At 33.5% G+C, this 21,701-nt stretch overlaps 1 protein-coding gene across 23 annotated transcripts in view; it reads right to left on the bottom strand.

Moving 5' to 3' along the window:
* CCDC102B (coiled-coil domain containing 102B) overlaps nucleotides 1–21,701 on the bottom strand; it is a 372,905-nt gene that overhangs the window by 180,539 nt on the left and 170,665 nt on the right. For 18 of the 23 annotated variants that reach the window (XM_063653804.1, XM_063653812.1, XM_063653803.1 and 15 more), the window contains one exon: nucleotides 6,889–7,098. In XM_063653804.1, the coding sequence (XP_063509874.1) occupies nucleotides 6,889–7,098 (210 nt within the window). Of the gene's footprint in view, nucleotides 1–6,634; nucleotides 7,099–21,701 lie in introns of all 23 variants that reach the window. The other 5 variants (XR_010124190.1, XR_010124192.1, XR_010124191.1 and 2 more) reach the window with 2 other exon arrangements.

The raw sequence follows: 21,701 nt of genomic DNA, 5'->3' as shown, positions 1-21,701 counted from the left end.
ATAACACATTTTATATTTTAAAAACTTGAACTTTTCCATATATCGAAATCTCTCCATAATAACATAAATTTTTATTAATAGCTACATTTAAAAATAGAATTTCTAGGGTATTTCAGCTATAGAAGCTATGTAAACAGTTAAAGAAAAACAGGAAATGATCCAATATAATGTTATCTATAATAATTTCTAACAGTAAAAACTGTAATTGTGTATTCTTAAACAAATGATTTTAAAAATCATAGTAAGATTTGGAAGAAAAACAACATATCACATGAGGAAAATTTAACAAATTGATAGGTTTGCCTCCTAAACCACTGATGAAATAAACTATGTTTGAAGTCAAAGTTACTAAACAAAATAAACACATTGTAATTTGTAATTCCTTGAATATTGACTACTGTCATTAATGCAAATTCATTAGGAATCAACTTTAATGGCCTTTCAACTTTTAGATGAATTCATCAGTTTCCTAAGACACATCATTACTGCCTGGGCACATTGACTTTCTGAAAGCGATCCATTATGTGATCTGAATGAAGGTATTCAGTTGCCAGAATGATTTCAGTAAACAACCTTCCAAAACACTTTGCCTGAGACATGGGGATTTTCTCAAAAGAATACGGACCAATTTTTCCAATAACTTTTCATTTTCAAAAGTATTGTTTGCAATAGAGAATACACAGACTGCTTATCAGTGGAAGAATTGAGCTATTATAAAGAAGACTTTGTGTCATATATTGGATAAAGCAAATCAGCATTTACACTATAGATACTATAGATCATACTATTTATACTATAGATCATATAAAAATAATGTCTGGAAATTGCAATTCTACATTTTTATCACAGAAATATCAAGACTTCTCTTGATAAATACTACACTTGCATGTTTGTTCTCTCACTGGTTATTATGTCTAATCCTTTTGTAGTGAGCACAAACCCCACTTTTCATTTCCCTTCCTCTTATTTGTCTTACTCTTTTCTCTGCCCTCCTGAAATTTCAAAAATGTGAACAAAGGGAGAAAAGGGAGTGTAAGAGCATAAAAAGGGTTTAGGATCAGGGAGGTATCTGAAGTTCTTTTTTGATTTCTCAAGCCCAGGGGAAGATATTTAACTCCAGAATTACGCTTTTCTGTGTGTGAAACTCCCCTCTGTCTATGCCTCTCAATTATGTCAATATTAGATATCCATTCATCCTGACTTCTAGAGCCTAGTGTCCCTCTCTTCATGCATCTATGAAAACCCATTTACCTTTATTTTTTAGTACGATGACTCATGCACACAAATTATTGCATATCTTAAACTACAAATCCCTCATTCTTTTAAAAAATTTATCCCTTTCATGAATGTTTTTGAAGGCCTAGTATGAGAAAAGTGTGCCGGGTTGTGGGGATATATGAATTAGCAAACGTAATGCAATCCTTCATCCATCTCCTAGTCACATACAATAGAGATACTAATCAAATGATCTCACAAACAACTAGACAATTGCAAAAACCGCAACAGCTATATGATCTATTCAGGTAGATCAGGAAAGGCTTTTCTAAGGAAGCAAAATCCTAGTTAATATCAGAAGAATTAATATGACTTAAGAAAACAAATGAGACCAGAGAAGAACTGTACCAGGCTTCATGAGAAGGGCTGCCAGAAGCTGCAACAAAAGCAGATCTCTAACAGGTAAACAAGCAATAGGAGAGCACTGGGCTCAGGTGGATGCCGCACTAGTAAACATGCTGCAGATAGGTACTGGTTAGATGAATATGTTGTCACTTACTATAACTACCAGTTTTGTGTTTCAGAAAAGGTCCTATGTATCTATAAAGGGGTTGCTAGATGAAGATGATAGCTCAAACCTCTCACCCATATAATGTTGGGGACTGAGAGATACTAGGGAATCCATGCTGCTTTTTGATTTCCTATCTCTGCCCAGCTGTGATATTGCCTAAATGTGCACATGCATTTAAGTTACTTGTTTGCTTAACTTACAGGAACATGAGCTTGATCATCTCAGAGAAACCTGGTAATAAAATAAATTTATATAAGAAATGATATTTTTTTCCTCCAGAAAGAAAAATCTATGGAAAGATCCTGTGCTGGAAGAAAGCATGAAGTAATTCAAATGACTAAAAGGCGAAAAGGGATGGAAACACGTAATCAAAGACGAAAAATAACTCTGGTAGTAGAGTAGAAATGAATTGCAACTGAGTGATTCGATGCAAGGGTGCAGACAAATTATTAATAATTGCCACAGGCAAAGTGCTTGCTACTCAAAGTGCAGTCTGTGGACCAGCAGAATCAGCATCACCTGGATGCCTGGTAGAAGTGCAGAATCTCAGACCTTATCCTAGACCTACAGAAGCAGATCAGGGTTCCGAATGAAGGAGGTTTATATCTTACATCAACAGTAGGAAGTTTTCCATCAACTTCCAGAAAATATTATCTGAGAGGCTATTTCATGACCTGAGGATGATGAAAGTGAACTGTGTATGAGAAATGGTGTCTATTCAGTTCAGGGTCAGAGCTTTGGCGGCCACGTCCCCCCCATGAGTTTCAGGAAAAGACTTCCAGCTACTCTCCAATAAATTAAAGGCAAAGAAAATAAGAGACTGGAAAGATAGGGGCACTCTGAGAATTTGCATAAAAATGTAGATCCACAGGATATGTGCAAATGTGGAAAACTGCAATTCCAGTTGAGGGGAAAGACTTTTCTTTGGAGGACAACTATTTCCACATATTTTTTTCCTATTAACCAACCAACAATTATCAGCAGGGAGATGTGCTGTTTTCTTTTGTCACCCTGTACCTAAATCTGTCACATTTTCCTTCTTGGACCCTCTTCTGTCCATGTAAGCCAGAGACCCCTGGGCTACAGCAGGAGGCAACAAGCCATGACCTATGAACCAAATCTGGCTCCAGACCTGTTTGTGTGCCACCCATGAAATATTCTCTATGGTTTCAAAGGCTTATAATTTTTCAAAAAGATATGCCATAGAGACTAATGTGGCTTACTTAAATAGTTTAAAATATTTACCATTTTGATCTTTACAAAAAAAGTTTGTCCATTCCTAGTCTAGAGTAACACTCCCCATGTGTTCGTTGATGTACTCATATATAGACTTATCACACATGCACATCAAGTAACTTATATTGCCAGGGAAAATTGGGAAAGACTTTGCAATGATCAACAAAGATTCCTGGAAGTAGTGTCTAACACATTCCTCGGGTAAGATTTTCTGATTCTATAATGTACTGCAATATTGATATCATTAAGCTATTTTACACAAAACCCTGTAATTTATAGACGATCCATGGCCATACAACTGATTCTTTTCCATAAACGTGTGGGACAACGTTATCTGGTGACAGTGCAATTTACTTCCCCACCCACATGGAAGAGCCGGTCTTGCATCCATTAAGCACATTCATTTTGGCATTATTGGGTGCCTAGTTGTATGACACTTAGATTCTCCTTCGAACTGGCTGTAATAACTTACTGGTTTCTTCATTATCTAATGGGATAAATAGAATAGCTGATATGTGTTCTTTTTATGTTCCTATAAAGTTATGAGTTTACCAACTTTTACTCTTTAAATATGTTAACTTATTTATGTTATATAGATATGCTATTTTACTAATATTTGTTATAAAACATGGAGATTCAAAAAGCAAGAGCTTTTTGAACACAGTGTGACATGTATACCCCACTTTTGATGTCACTATAATTTTTAATACACTTAAATATTTTAGCTATCTTGATCTTGTGAAAGAAAACTAAGAAAAAATTCTGACAAATAGCTCAAATTATTGAATTCACATTTTCTGAGTGTATTGAAGACTTTTTTTTAAAAAAAACTTTAAGTCATATCAGTTAGTCCAATAAGGACAGGTAGATTTTTTTAATGTTGGATGGAAATGTACATTCTAATGATCAAGCATCACTAACATAATTTACTATTGTCTGTGAAATCAGACTTTCAAATGAGCTGCATTTCTCTTCCTTAAAGCATACTCTTGGATTTACTTATGTTTTTGCAAATCTAGGTCTGAAACATCTTTGCCATCATTTATAATGCAGACTTCATGCTGAGAAGAGCACTCAATACTGCCACCGAAGTTCTGTTTCTGGTGTCGTTTTGTCAATTATGCTGATGCCACGGGACCATGGAACAGTGCCACTATTTCCAAGAGCAACAGCAAATCGAAAGATCTTCATGCAATGGTTGTTCTAGAAAAGTCTATTACATTGGTTTATGCTTTAAATATAGTTACTACCAGAATAGTAATTTTCCAATCTATCCTTTAAAAGTTGAAGTGTATTATTGCATTTTTTAAGTTGCAAAAGAATGATGTACACACATCCTTAAACATAGTATATAAAAGCAAATACCAATGGGGATTTATGTGATGAGATTACTTATGTAAAGAAAATTATTTGTCTTTGGATTAATAGTGCAATTTAAAACTGGAAGTCATTTTCTTTAAAAATGCATTCCCCATACCATTGAAATAAAAAAACCAAATGTAAAACCATGTGAAGAGTCCTACCTTTTTGAATTAATAGGGACTTATAAAAATTTTATTGAACAATAAGAATATTAAAACCTAACATATTTTTTACAATTTATGTGGGGTTCTTGATGAGTAGCAGGTAGCTTTATGTCTGCCACAAACCTTTGGTAAATGTGATTTAAATGCAAATGTCATGTAGTAAGAGATCTTATATTTGTTTTAGAGACTAATAATCGTGCATTGTTTGCACTAGTGTCCCTTACATGCTAGCACCTTCTTTCACTGCCTCACTCATGTATGGAACTTCTGTACATATATAGACATGGTACTCATACATGGTGTATATATGTACATATATATATACATAACACCATGGTATTCATCTATGGTAGTTACATACATATAAATTTATATACATATAAATTAATTCTTATTGAAATAATGTTAAAACTACAGTATGGTTTTGTGTTATGATAAAATCTACATTATTCCCTAAACCTTGGCATGTTCTGTACACAGCTCTGATTCATTTGACATTTGACGACATCATAATTTTGACATTTTGAGCTTCTGGGGAAGTTCCTGTTGCACTAAGAATTTTGGCTTGCTACCGTTCCTAAATAAGTGATTGTTTTAGTTCCAGCAGATAGTCTGAATTTGTAATGAAAAGGGTAAAAATCACCAACACCACCCCCACCATCAAAATGATATATACTTAAAAAATCCTACAGTCTTCTAAGTGATCAGCATACCCACTGACTTAGACCTTCAAGGATCCTCCCAGTTTCCAAGTTCTGCTTAGTCCCAGACCAAATAACTACATTGTCAAAGAGACCAGGTCTGGACTCAGTGTGCCCTGATGACAGGTTACACCAATGCCAGCTCCAAACAGGCCTCAATTTTTCCTGAAAGACATACTTTATATTATCACATTTTGATACAACTAGAAAGGTGCCAAAATCAAATATAATCAATTGCTTCTTAATCTGTGTCCTCTTCCACTTTATTCTTAGCAATCACTATAATGTTTTATTTATAAAAATTTGTGTATTTGACTCCCTATATAGACTCTAAGCCCATGCTGGGTGGTGATAATGATTCATTAATTAATATTCTCATTACCTGCGTATAGAACAGTGACTGACACAGAGAATAATACGAATAAATGTTTGTCTTGTTTAAATAAATCAAATAAAAAGTATTTCTATAATCAAACCACAGTCCATAATTGAGATAATTCTGCACTTTTTAGAGTAGAGATCTCCAAAATAAGATGTCTACAGATTTATCAGTGTACATATGTCAGAATCAAATACATTATTATAGATAGTCTATGAATCAACATAATAGAAAATTATGGTCAGGGACTACAACATTTAACTTTAGATATTTGCATTGCTAGGTCATGAAACACTAATACAATTTAATCTTGCATTTGCAATAAATCCCTAGATTCATGAAAGAATGATGAAACAATATGAAATTCAATTTTTCTGGCCATTTAGCTTTTAGAGCTTATATGAGTATGAATGACTTATATATCTCAAAACTATGAACTTACCAAATTCACCTTTTAAAACTGTTAAAGAAATTGAGTGAGAAATAGAATTGTGCATTAAGATGCTATATATAATTGAAAAATAGAAACAAAGTAAATATAATTTGCAGCATATTGACACGAACCCACATTAAAACTATAATACTGCCGTTAAAAGCACATTTAAAAATCTGTAAACTATCAAAAAAATGTCCGTCTATAGCATAAACTATATCTACTGGCTTGGGGATAAAACACATCCAAAATTAAATTTCCCAAATTCAAATTCTGAATGTTATCCTGGTTTTAACATTTATACCATAGGCTGGAAAAATTATTTGAAAAATTATGCATTTAATTAGCTCAAAAATAATCGTTCTGAAACTGACAAAAAAGAACCAGAAAACAGTGAGTTTCAGCTAAATTTAAATGTTTATGCAGATACTTACCATAGCTACCAGCAAATGCTTATTGTATAGTTGCTTGAATTAATGAAAAAATCTTTATTGGAAATACGATCAATAGCTTACAAAATACTGAGACAAAGCTTTAATAAGAAACAAAAAACCAGAAAGGTCTATTTCTTACTTCATTTTTCTTCTTCCTTTTGGAAATCTTGAAACTGTTTGAAGATTTGTCATATTTTAATATTTGACACACTTTGTTTCAGATGCATGAACATTATTTTACATCCTAGTGGGCAAAAGAGCAAGGAGTATCAGGTATTAGCTGGCACAAAAGGAAATATCCAAATGTGGAGGTGTGTACGAGTGAAGACAGATTCTTCGTAGGCGTCAGAATGAGATTAGACAGTGAGAATTTGCTCCAAGGAGCACCCATACCTGGTTTTTTTCTTGCAGATCAATTTGTGACATCTTGAAATCAGGATTTTGAGAGTTTGCACTTAATCTATTTTTCTTATCCAAGAGCTCTTCCATTTCTTTCACCTGGATCTTCAGCCTTCTATTTTCTCTCTCCAGTCCCTGCTTTTCTGTTTCAAGTATTTCCCTCTTGTCCCACTCCGAGGTATTTTCAGCTTGCAATCTCTCTAGCTACACACAGAAAACACAAAGAAGCAGCATGCAGCATTTGCAATTGCCAAAAGATAATGCCAGCCACAACCAGACTCCCATTAAGAAAAGTTCATGGATATGTCCACTGATATAATTTTAAAAAGAAAATTCTATTTGTTTGAAAACATGAGAAAAATTCAAAAGTCCTAAGATCAGGCCAAACCGTAGATAAATATACTTTTCCTCTTGGTTCATGTAACTATCTCTACAGCCATATGTACCGTATTTTTCAAATATATGTGTCAAGTGAAAAACTGCTGCTCTTGGGAACATTAATCTCCACTCTCAACTGATGAACATTCTCAGTGGAGAAGACACAATATCATTTTGTGGGCAATTTTGATTGGATATGTTTCATTTATTCATTCACTCAATTATCTAGGGAATAGATGCTATATGGATCTATCTATCTATCTATCTATCTATCTATCTATCTATATATATATATCATCTATCTATCTATGCAACATTTGCAGTTGCCAAATGGTAATGTAAAAAGTAATTTTATATTGAAAAATATATATAATTTATAATTTTATATTTTATATTTTAAAATATAAAATTTTACATTAAAATATTTTCAACATAAAATTATATAAAATTCAAACAATACCACAAATAAAATCGTATCGGGACACAGCCATGCTCATTTCTTCACACTTTGCCTATAACTGCCTTCACACACAATGGCTAAGTTAAGCTGTTGAGAGAGACCATATAGGTAATAAAGCCCAAAATAGTTACTCTGTGGTCCTTCACACTAAAGTTTTGTCAACCTCTGCCCTCTTCCCGTGGTTCTCAACCAAGGCTGCATGGTATATCAACATGAGGAGATTTTTATAACTATCAATGACCAGAAGCCTACTCTAGAAATTCTGATTTAAGATAAATTTAATATCTCCTTTGGTTTTTATTATTTTAATGTTTTTATGTTTTAAAGAGCCAATATCAAGCGTATTTATTTTCTGCAGTTTTATTACATCTAAGTGCTCATTATTATGAGATACAATTATAGTCGTCTGCTATGATTTTTTGGTGGACATCATAAGTAGAAGTGAATAGAAGTTTTTTGGCTCTAAATTATAGTCCTCAGCTATGCATTCTAATGTGACTTCACCATTTATTCTCTGGATAAGCTTAGTCAGGTAACTTCATCTACCCCAATGTAAACAATTTATCTAATCTGACAAGGTTTGTGAGAAGTGAAATTAATCAAAGTAATTAGAAAGCACTTTGTCTAGCAATGTAACACTTAAAGGAGAAACACTGTGGTAATATAAATTTTTTAAATGTATGTTTCTCTCATATATTTGGGCATATGGATATCGAGACATCAATTTAATTCATTGCATAAATCTATACAGCAGAGTAACTCTTTACAGTAGAAAATCTATTAGACTCTCATCCTGGATCCACCACTTACTCATTGGATCTAATTCTGGACATGACATTTATTATCTTATTAACTTTTCTTACTAGTAAAATTAGTATGAAACCATACATATAATACCATAAATACAATAGCACAAATACCATATTTGTGGTATTGTAGGGACAGAAGAGGGTCAACTACTCAAAATTCCTTGTAAACTATTTAGGATGATTAGAGTATGAGGCATTTTAAAAATATCTCAAAAGGATAAAAATTCTAAATTACTTGTTTTAACATTGTTGATTATAATGGCTTGATTGCAACATACTTTATAATTATTATACTGTTATCAAATCTGTTGCTATGACATGTTAAATTCTAAAAACCCATCAACTTAGTCAACATTTAGAAAAATGTTACATTTCAACAATATCCTTTATAGTATCATAATAAATTATGATATAAAAGCCTAAAAACTGCTTTTTCATATATATATAATTGTACCGTTATTGTAGAAAATGTTCTGTTCCCAAATCTAAGAGATGCTCTGGCTTTCAAAATGCAGGAAACCAAAATTACATTCTTGGCACTAGACCTCACTTACCAATTATATATAATAAACTAAAGGTCAAATTTTAGATGATGTGGTTTGACATTTGGGATGCTTGTTTGGGAATATGAGGTGAAAATATTATATCACAATTTAATTTAGTACCTGACACTACTTTCATTGTTAAGATTAATACTGAAAGTTTCTATCATTGCCTCACTTATCAGAATAAAAATAATAAAGTTGCCACAAAAAGGCAGCAACTTAGTAATGAAAAATTAATATAAGGAGAGAAAATGTATTTTTGGGCAAGGACAAACATGCTGTGTCAAGTCTTTGTAAACTTGTAGTATTCTTTTAAATGTTAAAATTAAATAAATTGATTTAACATTAAATAACAGATAACAAGTAGAACCAAGGTTTTAAATAAGTAATACATGGTCTGAACGAACAGATTTTAATTCTTAAGATTTTTTTTTTTAAGTAATGATTTTAGCAGTAGCAACAACAAAGCTTAAATAATGCCTTCTGATGTTTTACTATTTGCAGATTTATCAAAACATACAAATTATTTGATAAATATATGCGTATAACATATATTAAAAAGTAAAAGTCTTATAAAAATTATAAGAAGTTTTAGTTTTTATTTTGTAAAGCTGTTTCTTATCACATCATTCTTTTCCAAGAATCATATGAAAATTCACTAACTTAAAAAGCATTTAATTGCATGTACCTTAAAATGATAAATAAAAAGTCAGGTAATATTTTAAGCTTTCAGAGTTTATCATAAAAAATTACAATAATTTTATCAAATGGAAATAGAATTCCATTGCTTTGCTTCTGATGATGAAGAGGAACTCCTAAAATATTTTAATTCTAACTCAACTGTAAATTTTAACCAATAGTGTGTTCTAGCATAAATGAATTTCAGATAATGCACAAATTACTGAAACCTGTTTTCTGAAAATTTTAATGTAAAAGTGCATTCTTTGTACAATAAGCACTAAAATATTTTTTCACTTAATGACATCAATTTCTTATTAAACGTTGAGAAAAAGTACATAAATATCCAACACTATATTTACTGAATGAATATTTATTGAGCATATTTATGTATCAAGAAACAAAGAGCAACTGAATATATGACTTTAAAAATACAAATAGAATATGAGTAAAATTGGGCATCTTTTTACAAACGAAAAAAAATTGAGTGTCATAGAAAGGCCTGCAATAAATCGGATAACAGGAGAAGGTTGTTTGAGGAAATGATATTTAAGCTGCAACTTGAAGTTTAATAAGGCAGAAAAGCACAGCCAGACCCAGAGTGTACCAAGCACAGAAAGCAAGAAACATGTTTGAACACTGCAAGACCAAGAAGAGTCTGTCCAGTTATGGAATGTTAGGATTTGGGGAGAACATGGTATAAAAGGAAACTGGACAAAAACAGACTGGTTCTGAAAAATAAGTATGAATATCAGAATCAGTTGAGTTGCTTGTAAAAACTGTAATATTGTGATTATTCCTAAGGATAAAATATTGGATCGTTTTCTAAACATAGCTATTTACTCATTCTTCAACTGTCATTGCTTGATATTGTTGAAAAGATACTGAAAATTGTAATCATTAACAACAACTGGAATGTAAGCTTTATGAAACCAGGACTGTGTCATTTTGCTCATAAGCCCAGCACCAGACACACACTGTATGTGTGCTCCATAAATAACTGTTAAGTGAAAGAGAAAGCAGATAATGATAGTCTCCAGGAAAAAGCCTTTCTGTATTTCAATGACAACGATTAGACACAAAGCAAAATTAAGACAGCACTCTAAAAAAATCCAGTTACTAGACTTACCATGACCTAACACGAAAAGGACTTCACTGTACATTGACTCTGAACTCTTACTGCTATTGCCAGAGCTGTTTTACATTTTATAGTAGTGAACACAGTGAGGCAGAGAAGATTTTTAATAAAATAACCTACAGATGAGTCCCAATTCTCCTTTTAGACTGATTGCCTCAATTTTTGTTTTTTATAACATAAGAAAACTCTTTCCTACAACCTAGTGTTACGAGGGAGAAATGAAATCATTTAGAGAAAATATTTATTAACTTCCAAATTCAACTCAAAAATGTCTAAAGTCATAAATTTATGTCCTAAAGAAGAAAACATCAACAGCCACTTCAAATACAAAATAGTGTATTCACTTTTTCCTCAAGTTGTATCAAGATGACAATCACTTTTTAAATGGACCTAGTCAACGGAGAAAACTCCCAAAAGAATGCACTATATGCCACTTGGCAGGCCAGTGAAGAGTCACCTAAAACCAATGTGAATGTTCCAGTAATCGACTTGCAAATATTCAGAATTTTGATTTCAGACAAGTTAGCCATAAAACCTCATTATACACACTGTGATTTTGGAGGAAAGAAGGAAAAGACAGAAAGCATTTCTGTTTCCTAGCAGTAAGAAATTATCAACCTTTATTGAGGCCCTAAGGTATCCCGGGTAAACAGCCGTATAGATTATTTCCTATTCTTACAATGATTCCACAAATCATCTGGCTGTGCTATGCATGAGGGAGCTGGGATTCCGAGAGTAGTGGCAAGGAGTCCAAGCCATGGTTCACCTAAAGATCCTCTCTAATTCTATTCCTGAGCTCAGACACCAGTAAACAGGATGCATATCCACTTGGAATAGCAACGACCACATTCTGAATCCAATGCATTGCATTGTAGCAAAGGTTTCGTTTGTGGTTTTGTTTTGGTTTTACATCTGTTAGTTTTTTTTTTTTTAACCTCTTTGTTCTGTCTCTCTCTAGGGCAAATTAATTCACAAGAGAGGCAATTTCTGTAGAATCACATTTAAAAGTCTGGCAACTCCATTTTAAATGAGTACATATTATCGCTGTCACCCCTTGTATCCTTTGCCAGTCTTCCTCTATGTCTTAGAATCACAAATAAGAATCGGAGGAACCCCTTCCTAAATGAAAGTCTGCTTCCAATCTGTCCATAGTTAAATATAGCCTAGGGATAGCTCAGTCTCTTTTTGACCAAAAGTCAACAGTACAATAAATGATTTTAGTGATGTGTAATGTCATACATATTTTAGTTACTTTGATTTTATTTAAAATACTTGGAGAATTTCTAAAAGTAAAAATTGCCTCACTAATTTGAAACAAAATGTGTGCTAAAGTTAAATATAAAATAAGAGAGTGGCCAAAATGCTATTTCAGATTAAACATGAATCAAAAGCAATGTAAGTATTTTTTAATGCATCTATTTCTAAATAAGTTAGTACATATTAGAATGACAAGTGAAAATACATTTGTAAATACTTTGATTATGTTCTGGTAGAGAAAACTTACAAACCTCACAAGTAAAATCTCTTAAGTGGATGCTTTGGGCCCTGGATTTCACAAAAGCCATGCACTGCCTCAAAAGTTCTTAATGATTTTATAGAATTAATACTCTCCCCATCTCAATTAGAAGTAATAATCATCTATACATACCTTAGGAACTATGAAAACAAAACATAAAAATAAACATGTTACTGTTATCCCTGCAAAATGAGAAATGTTTCATGAATGTATTCAAGCCCAACCAGAGAAAAGCCTTGATCTAAAACCAAAACAGGAAAAAGATGCCCTCTTTCACTCCTATGCCAAACATTGATATGCTACCATGGATTTCTCATAAAATCAAGAAAGTGTGAAACTTTACAGGATGAGTACTTACCAAATGTGACAAGTGAAACACAATAGAGCTGGTAAAATGTAGATCTAGTTCCAGTGATAATAGGAACAAGGGGTTTATATAAAGCATCTATAATGGGACTTAATTTTAGCAGGCACTAACTACACCCTCAAGTGTGCTCTATTATTAGGAAGAAATATGCAAACACACAATACTTAACAAGATCTGCATTAGAAAAATGAATATATTATAAGGGAATTGTAATTAAGCATGGGAGGTAAGTGCTCTATTTGCAAAATCTCTCCTAGAAATAATTTTAAAAGTAGACAAACTATCTTGGCACCAAAGTTGCCAAACAGGTATTCTCAAGGATTTCAATTGATCTCAGTATCCGAGAAACATGAAACCTGCTGACACTGCCTAAAACAAGCCTTTCTGCTCAACCGAGAATATGCTTTGTGTTAATCCATATATTTGTTTTCCCTAAGGAATTAACAAGCGTTATTTGTAGACACTCTGATGGTTCAGAAAAAAATAGCAAGTTAGCTTTCATTATTAGCATTGAGCTGTAAAGAAGAAAAAAGTTTATATATAATTTACAAGAGGAAAATAGTGGTGAAAGAGATGGTAAAATGAATCAGAACTAGAGAATGACTCACAAAGAAAGAATAAAATTGCGGCAAAAGTATTAATGGGCACCCCTTTTAAATCATCATCTTTTATCCCGCATCTGTGCTAAGAATGACTTAGCATAACCATTTTGTGTTTTATATATGTTGCTGTTCTAATATCTGGGTTTTTTGGGGGAAGCTGAATTTGCCAAAACAGATATATTGATGAACTCTTTGAAAAAAAACTGAAGAATAACAATTAGTTTTTTTGTAGTTAAACCACAATTACATATGCATTGACATTAAAATTTGATCACCTAGACAAAAAGATTACTATTATAATTGGTCAAGCTAATTCTTTTTTTAATCATCTTTAAAGTCAGCACTTTTTATTGGCTTCTCTATTCAGCACTGAGTTATAATGACAACTCTGGTGATAGATCAACTGCCCATAAGTGTGTAACTTTGATTCTGAGCTGATATTATTTATTCAGTTTATCTATCATTGCACAAATATTACTGCTTATTATATATAGATATATAGGTATACATATTTTTTCTGGTGTATATGCAAAAATTTGATCTTATATCCAGCAATATCTCTAAACTCTCAGAAAATATATCTTGTAGATTATTTTGTGTTTTGTAAATAGATAATTGTATCATTTTTGATCATTGTAATTTTGTATCTTTCCAACTCTTATAATTGTATTTATTTGTCTTCTTTTGTTGAAGTGGCTGGGACCTGAAGTAAAATATTAAACTGATAGCATGCTTCCAATCATTATTAAGTAAAACATTTGCTCTAAAATGTTGCTACTTGATATCAGGTTTTAACAGTCCACTTTGATTGCTACTGTGTTAAACTGTTTTTCCCTATAAGCATAAATTTAGTTTTGGCAAATGCTTTTTAAATAACATTTGAGATAACCATGCCATTAATTTTTGCTTTTAGTCTGTTTAGTGTGATGATTTGCATAATAGATGTTCTAATGCTATCATATGTCTTCCACTACTGTGAAAAAGCAATTTTTAATTTCTAAATTTAAATTAATATTACTTGCACTTGATGAATATGTTTGCTACTAAATTTATCCGTGAAATTAACTGTAATTTTCCTTTCTTCTATTATCTTTCTTTGGATGCAGTATTAGAGTTAAACTAACACATTGGAAAAAGTTGGAAAGTTTTTCTGCTTTTCTCTTCTCTGGAAGATGTCCTAAAAAACTGGGATCATAAACCCTAAATAGTGCAGCTGATGCATAAACTTTTCTGATACTGGAGTTTCATTGCAAAAAAAGTTTTCGTTTATTATATTTTAATTTAATTACTTGCTGTTATAAATCCATTCAGGCTTTCTATTTCGAAAGTGTCATATTGGGTAAGCTATATTTTTCTGGTCAATAATTTGTTTCATGTAAGGTTTTATTTTTATTAGCAGTGTCTCTTCATGGTGTTTCCTTATATTTGTAAAACTCTGCCTTATCTAATGCTATGTCTACTTTTTATTACTAGTAATTTCTAATTATAGCTTCTTGATTAATTAGTTATTTTTTCCAGAAAATTAACTTCTGGCTTTGCTATCTCTATTAAAGTTTAAAAAAATTATTTGATCAAGTCCTAGTATTGTCATTCTTCTCCTCTTTTTACACTTTTCTTCTGCCACTTTCTTAACTTTTAAAGTAGAATATTAGATTATTTGCTTTTTTGTCTTTGTTATTTTTGTTATTCTGGACTCTCCAAGAAGCAATTCTACAATGAGATTAAAAATGTAATAAATTTATTAGGGAGAATGCCTATGAGAAAAAATGGAGAGGAAGACAAGAGAGGTGGGGAATAGTCAAATTGTGATGCAAGACTGGCTTTGAGTGAGGGAGAAGCAGGAAAGAAGGGAGGATGCTCTGAAGCCTCTGAGACCTCAGTGCAGTCTAAGCAAAATTACGCAAGGCCCTCAAGGGGTTTTTGAGTCAACATCAGTAGCCAGAGGAACATCACACTTCCCAGGAACAGAGAGGCCAGTGTTAGGCTGGGAGCAGCCTGTGGAAAGCAAGATCTCATTTCCTGGTTCCAGAACGTAGCAGCTGGGTTCTGAATTAACTACACTCCCTGTAACTGAGATACGAGAGGCATTGTCTAATGCCAGACACAACTATTTCCTTATATACCTATTGATGTTATACCTATTTTTTATTTTTTAAAAATTAATTAATTAATTAATTTTTTATTATACTTTAAGTTTAAGGTACATGTGCACAACGTGCAGGTTTGTTACATATGTATACATGTGCCATGTTGGTGTGCTGTACTCATTAACTCGTCATTTACATTACGTATATCTCCTAATGCTATCCCTTCCCACTCCCCCCACCCCACAACAGGCCCCGGTGTGTGATGTTCCCCTTCCTGTGTCCAAGTGTTCTCATTGTTCAATTCCCACCTATGAGTGAAAACATGTGGTGTTTGTTTTTTTGTCCTTGCAATAGTTCGCTGAGAATGATGGTTTCCAGCTTCATCCATGTCCCTACAAAGGACATGCACTCATCGTTTTTTATGGCTGCATAGTATTCCATAGTGTATATGTGCCACATTTTCTTCATCCAGTCTATCATTGTTGGACATTTGGGTTGGTTCCACGTCTTTGCTATTGTGAATAGTGCCGCAATAAACATATGTGTGCATGTGTCTTTATAGCAGCATGATTTATAATCCTTTGGGTATATACCCAGTAATGGGATGGCTGGGTCAAATGGTATTTCTAGTTCTAGATCCCTGAGGAATCTCCACATTGACCTTATACAAAAATTAATTCAAGATGGATTAAAGACTTAAATGTTAGACCTGAAACCATAAAAACCCTACAAGAAAACCTAGGCAATACCATTCAGGACATAGGCATGGACAAGGACTTCATGTCTAAAACACCAAAAGCAATGGCAACAAAAGCCAAAAATGACAAATGGGATCTAATTAAACTAAAGAGCTTCTGCACAGCAAAAGAAACTACCATCAGAGTGAACAGGCAACCTACAGAATGGGAGAAAATTTTTGCAATCTACTCATCTGACAAAGGGCTAATATTCAGAATCTACAAAGAACTCAGACAAATTTACAAGAAAAAAAACAAACAAACCATCAACAAGTGGGCAAACGTTATACCTATTTTTAAGCTTTGCAGTATCCCTCAAGATTTCAATGTTTATATCTTTCAGTCTTAAATTACATTAAATTTATTTATTTGCTAGGCTTATTTAGATGTCTGTTTTGTAATATCCAAATAAATCAGTCTCTTAAAGTATTTTTTTGTAATCAATACAAAAATAGATGACTATGGCTATAAAATAGTATCCTTTGAAAATTGCATAGTTTAGAACATGAACACAGACTAAGTCTCACTCTCTCAAGCCAACCTCCAAAGATCAAAAATGAGAAAAATATAAAATCATTGGTAGCTGCAAACCTGTCAACACGATAAAGAGGCTTAGACTTATAGAAACTTGACGGATATGTAAGAGGTGCAATCAATGTCTGAGGGCAGCAGAGCCTTCTCTGTAGACCATGTGGGAGCAGAGTCAGATGGGGATGGTGCAGAAGAGAAAACATACACTATGGTGGATGTCCTGTAAAGGTAGCTGCATCACCTTAAGCAGGGAAATAACTGAGAACAGATCTCAGACCTGGAGAGCCAGAAGAGAAGCTACTATCAGAAATGTAATAAAGGAGATTAGAAAGTACACGGGTCATTGTTTTCAGGTTTTTCAAGGTCATGGGTAGCACTCTAGATTGCAAGGGTATCTTGGAAAGCAGGGGTGTCATTTAGAAACTTCCTGGAAAGGGACAGTAGGAAAGCAAGAAGTTGATATTAAGGGAATTATCAAAGAATCATAAGACAAATTGATTTTCATCCCCCTACCCAAAAGCTTGAATTTTTAAAAAGTGTCCCTTCACTGTATTGACAAAAGAGGGCACATTACAACTAAGAAATTAAGTACACAACTCATAATTTTTATTATTCCACTTTCCCCCATAGAACCCACCTGTTACCTCTTATTCTTGCTATCCCAGGAAAATCCTACCAACTGTTATTGACTGAATTGTGTTCCACCCAATATTTGTCTTTAGAAGTCTTATCCCCAGTGTGATAATATTTGGAGATAGGTCCTATAAATAGGTAATAAAGATTAAGAGGATACATTAGGGTGGGGCCTTAATCCAATGGAACTGATGTCCTTAGAAGAAAAGGAAGATGTACCAGAGATCCCTCTCTCCAAGTGACCACAGAGGAAAGACCATGTAGTGACACAGTGAGAAGGCAACCATCTACAAGCCCAGAAAAGAGACCTCACCAGAGACTGAACTTGCCAGCACTTTGATCGTGGACTTCCATCCTCCAGAACTGTGAGAAAATAATGTCTGCTGTTTAAGTCTCCCAGTCTGCAGTATAGCCTGAGCAAAGCAATACACACTTTGTCACAGAAAAAGGAATGCAACATCTATACAAAGCTACTAGAAGTAGAAAACAAAATGAGAATCAAAGCTCTGCAGCTTATACAAATATTTTGCATAAAATCACCACATGGAAAAGAAAAAGCTGTAATAATATCCTCCAGCATGAATTAAATCAGGAAAAGAAGGAAAAGGGAAACCCCAATATTGGATACACATGAAGTAACTATATATCAATTTGATTACATAACCACAGAATATAGTTTAAGTGACCTGTGAACACAGAGCTCTAATTTAATATCCAGTGGGACAGATGTTCAGAGCAAAAAGGTTTGCACAGAAACCTTAAGCATCACTTAAAAGGGCTATTACATATAATAATACTGTTAGACGTCTGTGAGAATGTTATATATATTTTAAAATAAATCAAATAACCATATGCATTAACATTATTAGGAAACAGTTTAAAAGAGATACAGATAAAAAATTGTTAAGTAAAGGGACAATCACATTAGAAAACTGTTTGCCAGTTTTCTAAAAATAAAACATTTACAGCTACATTATGAACCAGTAATTCTATTCCTAAAGAAATAAATCCCACTCCTATGATTAATAAAAACATAATAGTTACATAAGAATATATTAATAGCTTTATTCATTACAGTCAAAATCTAGAAAAAAATGAAACAAATGTTTATGAACAGAATAGACAGATTTCAGTATATTCATACAATGGAGTAGTAGTCTATTGTTACTAAATAAAAGATAAAAAACTACCAATAGATGAGACACTATGAATAAATCCAAAAACAATTTGATGAACAAAACAAGGCCGATACAATAGAATATTTATGGCCTATAAAGTTCTAGAACTGAGCATTAATATATACTATCTCTAAAGCAAGGAACTGACCAAGAAGGGACATAAGAACTTTTCAAGATGGAAAAAATCTTCCATATCTTGGTAAGGGAGTGCATTATACAGTTGCTTGTGTGTTTCATGATACACCAACCATTATCACTCAAGGCAGGGTATGGTAGCCCAAGTCTATAATCCCCAAAATTTGGTAGGCCCAACCGAGTGGATCACTTGAGCCCAGGAGTTTAAGCAGCCTAGGTAACATGGTGAGACTCCATCTTTACAAAATTTAGTCAGGTGTGGTGGCATGCACCTTTGGTCTCAGTTACTCAGGAGGCTGAGATGAGAGGATCACTTGAGCCCAGAAGGTCGAAGCTGCAGTGAGCCATGATTGCGCCACTGCACTCTAGCCTGGGCAGAAACATGAGACCCTGTCTCAAAAACAAAACAAAAACAGAAAAAAAAATTATCATTCAATATCTGTGCATTAAACTGTGTGTAAATTATAAGCCAGGTTTAAAAAAAAAGGTAAGCAATGAACATTTAATGGTAAATGTAAATGAGGAATTAGCAATATAAATGTGACTGGTTCTATCCCTGTCCACTGAAAGGATATGGAAGCAATTACCCTGCAAGGAAAGTGAAGATGGCCAGCAACCCAGCATCTCCAGTAAGATATGCCAGGGCTGTTTGAAGAAATGCTTGATGTCAGTGCTGCAGCGAGGAAAGTACAGGATGAACACAGAACACATGTATGCCTGAAAACAATTAAGCACTCATTGATTTATGCAAAATACTATAAGAACAGTAGTTTTAGCCTAAAAGGGATCCAACTGGTTAACTTTGGGACAATTTAAGAATCTGAATAAAAGAGAAAATGCTTTAGTCCATGCAGGTTGCTATAACATCATACTATAGACTAGGTAGCTTAAAACAACACTAATCTGGCTGGGCACAGTAGCTCACGCCTGTAATCCCAGCACTTTGGGAGGCCGAGGTGGGTGGATCACCTGACATTGGGAGTTTGAGACCAGCCTGACCAACATGGAGAAACCATCTCTACTAAAAAAAAAAAAAAAAAAAGAAAAATTAGCCGGGCATGGTGGTGCACGCCTATAGTCCCAGCTACTCGGGAGGCTGAGGCAGGAGAATCGCTTGAACCCAGGAGGCAGAGGTTGTGGTGAGCTGAGATCATGCCATTGCACTCCAGCCTGGGCAACAGGAGTGAAACTCCGTCTCAAAACAAAACAAAACCAAACCACTCATTTATTTCTTACAGGTCTGGAGGCTAGGAAGTCCAAGATCAAGGCACTGGCAAATTTAGCCTCAAGTAGAGGTCTGATTTCTGACTCACAGATGTATTCTCCACGTGTCTTCACGTGGTGGAAGGAGCCAGCTAGCACCTTGGGCCTCTTTTATAAGGATACTCATCCAATCCTAAGAACTCTGCTCTCGTGACCTAATCACTTTCCAAACATCCCACCTCCTAAAACTATCACCCAAGGATTAGGTTTTCAATATGTGAACTTTGGCAGGACACAAGTGTTCAGACCATACTAGACAATATTCATTTATAACACCCTAAGAAAATTAATTCATAAGTCTATAATGTTAAATAGAGAAAAAGAGACAAAGAAAAAAAAAACTAAGAAAAACTACTGGGAGGGACAGGAAAATGGTAGCTCAAAAGTGTAAATTGGTAGAATAACTTTTGCAACTACCAATTGTAATAAATTTACATAAAGATCATCAGTGGGTTACAGAATCATTAGATGATGGGTTTCTGGAGAAAACAATACACTCAGGAATCAAAATGTTATACCACACATGACTTACTAATTTCAAAGCGGGTATAATATTGGAGAAAGCTGGCAGTCCACACCTTAACCAAGTGATCATATTTAGCATGGGTAATAGCTGAACAACATGGCATTGTTTCTCTTGATATGAAGCATTAGGAAATCCATGGAGATTTATATATTATTCTTACTAAAAATATGTTAATCTGAGTCTAGTCTGTCAATCAGTGGTTCTCAACCATGATGATTTTGCCCTGAGGAGACAAAGGATACCATCAACAATCAATTAGACCAATACAGAATATAGTATATGCTACCACTGAACTGATCTGATTGTTTAAAACACCAGTTCATGGAGAAATAATCAGAGAATCTATTCTAAACTAAAAAGTAATTAGGAAGATATAACACCTGACACATTAACAAAACTAGATTGGAGGCTGCTTTACAATAATGCCTACAAAAGACATTCTTGGAAAAAGAGAATTTATGAATTAGATATTGGTAATGTTAATAATTTATTAATTTATTCAGTTTGATCATTATGATTATGTAGGTAAATGCCATTATTCTAGGGAGATGCCTGTTAACACATTAAGATAGGTATGATGAATGCCACTTGTGTTAAAATAGTATACCTACAACAGACAATAACCTTAAAAGATAAAAGATAGTGTTGATTTTAACATTTATTAAAGTTAAAAATAGACTTTTTTAAAGAATATAGATAAAGAAAAACATATTGCAATAGTAGCCTATGTAGGAAATGGTATGGAAAAATAAGCAGAAAATATATAATGAATGATTGAGCACAAAGAGAAGGGCTTTGTAGAAAACAGTGGTGATGATGTGCCATAAACTAAAGCGTATTGCCTAAGAAAGTTGTCTGTCTCTGAGTGCTAAATAAGTAAAAAGCAAACCCATTTATCAAACATAAATATGAATGTATGCCTTGGGTGTCAAGATACCACCATCATTCCCAGTGTCCTGCTTCCAGAATTTTATTTATACTCTGGCACAGATAGACAAGTTCTAGATAAAACATGTTTTTCCACTGTACGCTATAAATATGTATTGATTTTGATGTATTAAGCTTTTATTTACTTGATAAGGTTAAAACTTTAGGATGCTGGACAAGAATATTGTGTTAGTTGTGATAGCAACATCAAAGGTACACTTTAGTGAAGATTTACATCTGTGGCCTAAGTTTTCTCTTCTAGGAGTGGAAAAATATTTAGCAAGTGTGAGTTAGTTG

The sequence above is a fragment of the Pongo pygmaeus genome, chromosome 17 (assembly GCF_028885625.2).
Source record: "Pongo pygmaeus isolate AG05252 chromosome 17, NHGRI_mPonPyg2-v2.0_pri, whole genome shotgun sequence".
NCBI classification, from domain to species: Eukaryota; Metazoa; Chordata; class Mammalia; order Primates; family Hominidae; genus Pongo; species Pongo pygmaeus.
Note: the sequence above shows the minus strand (reverse complement) of the source record. Positions and strands in the feature narration are given on the sequence as shown.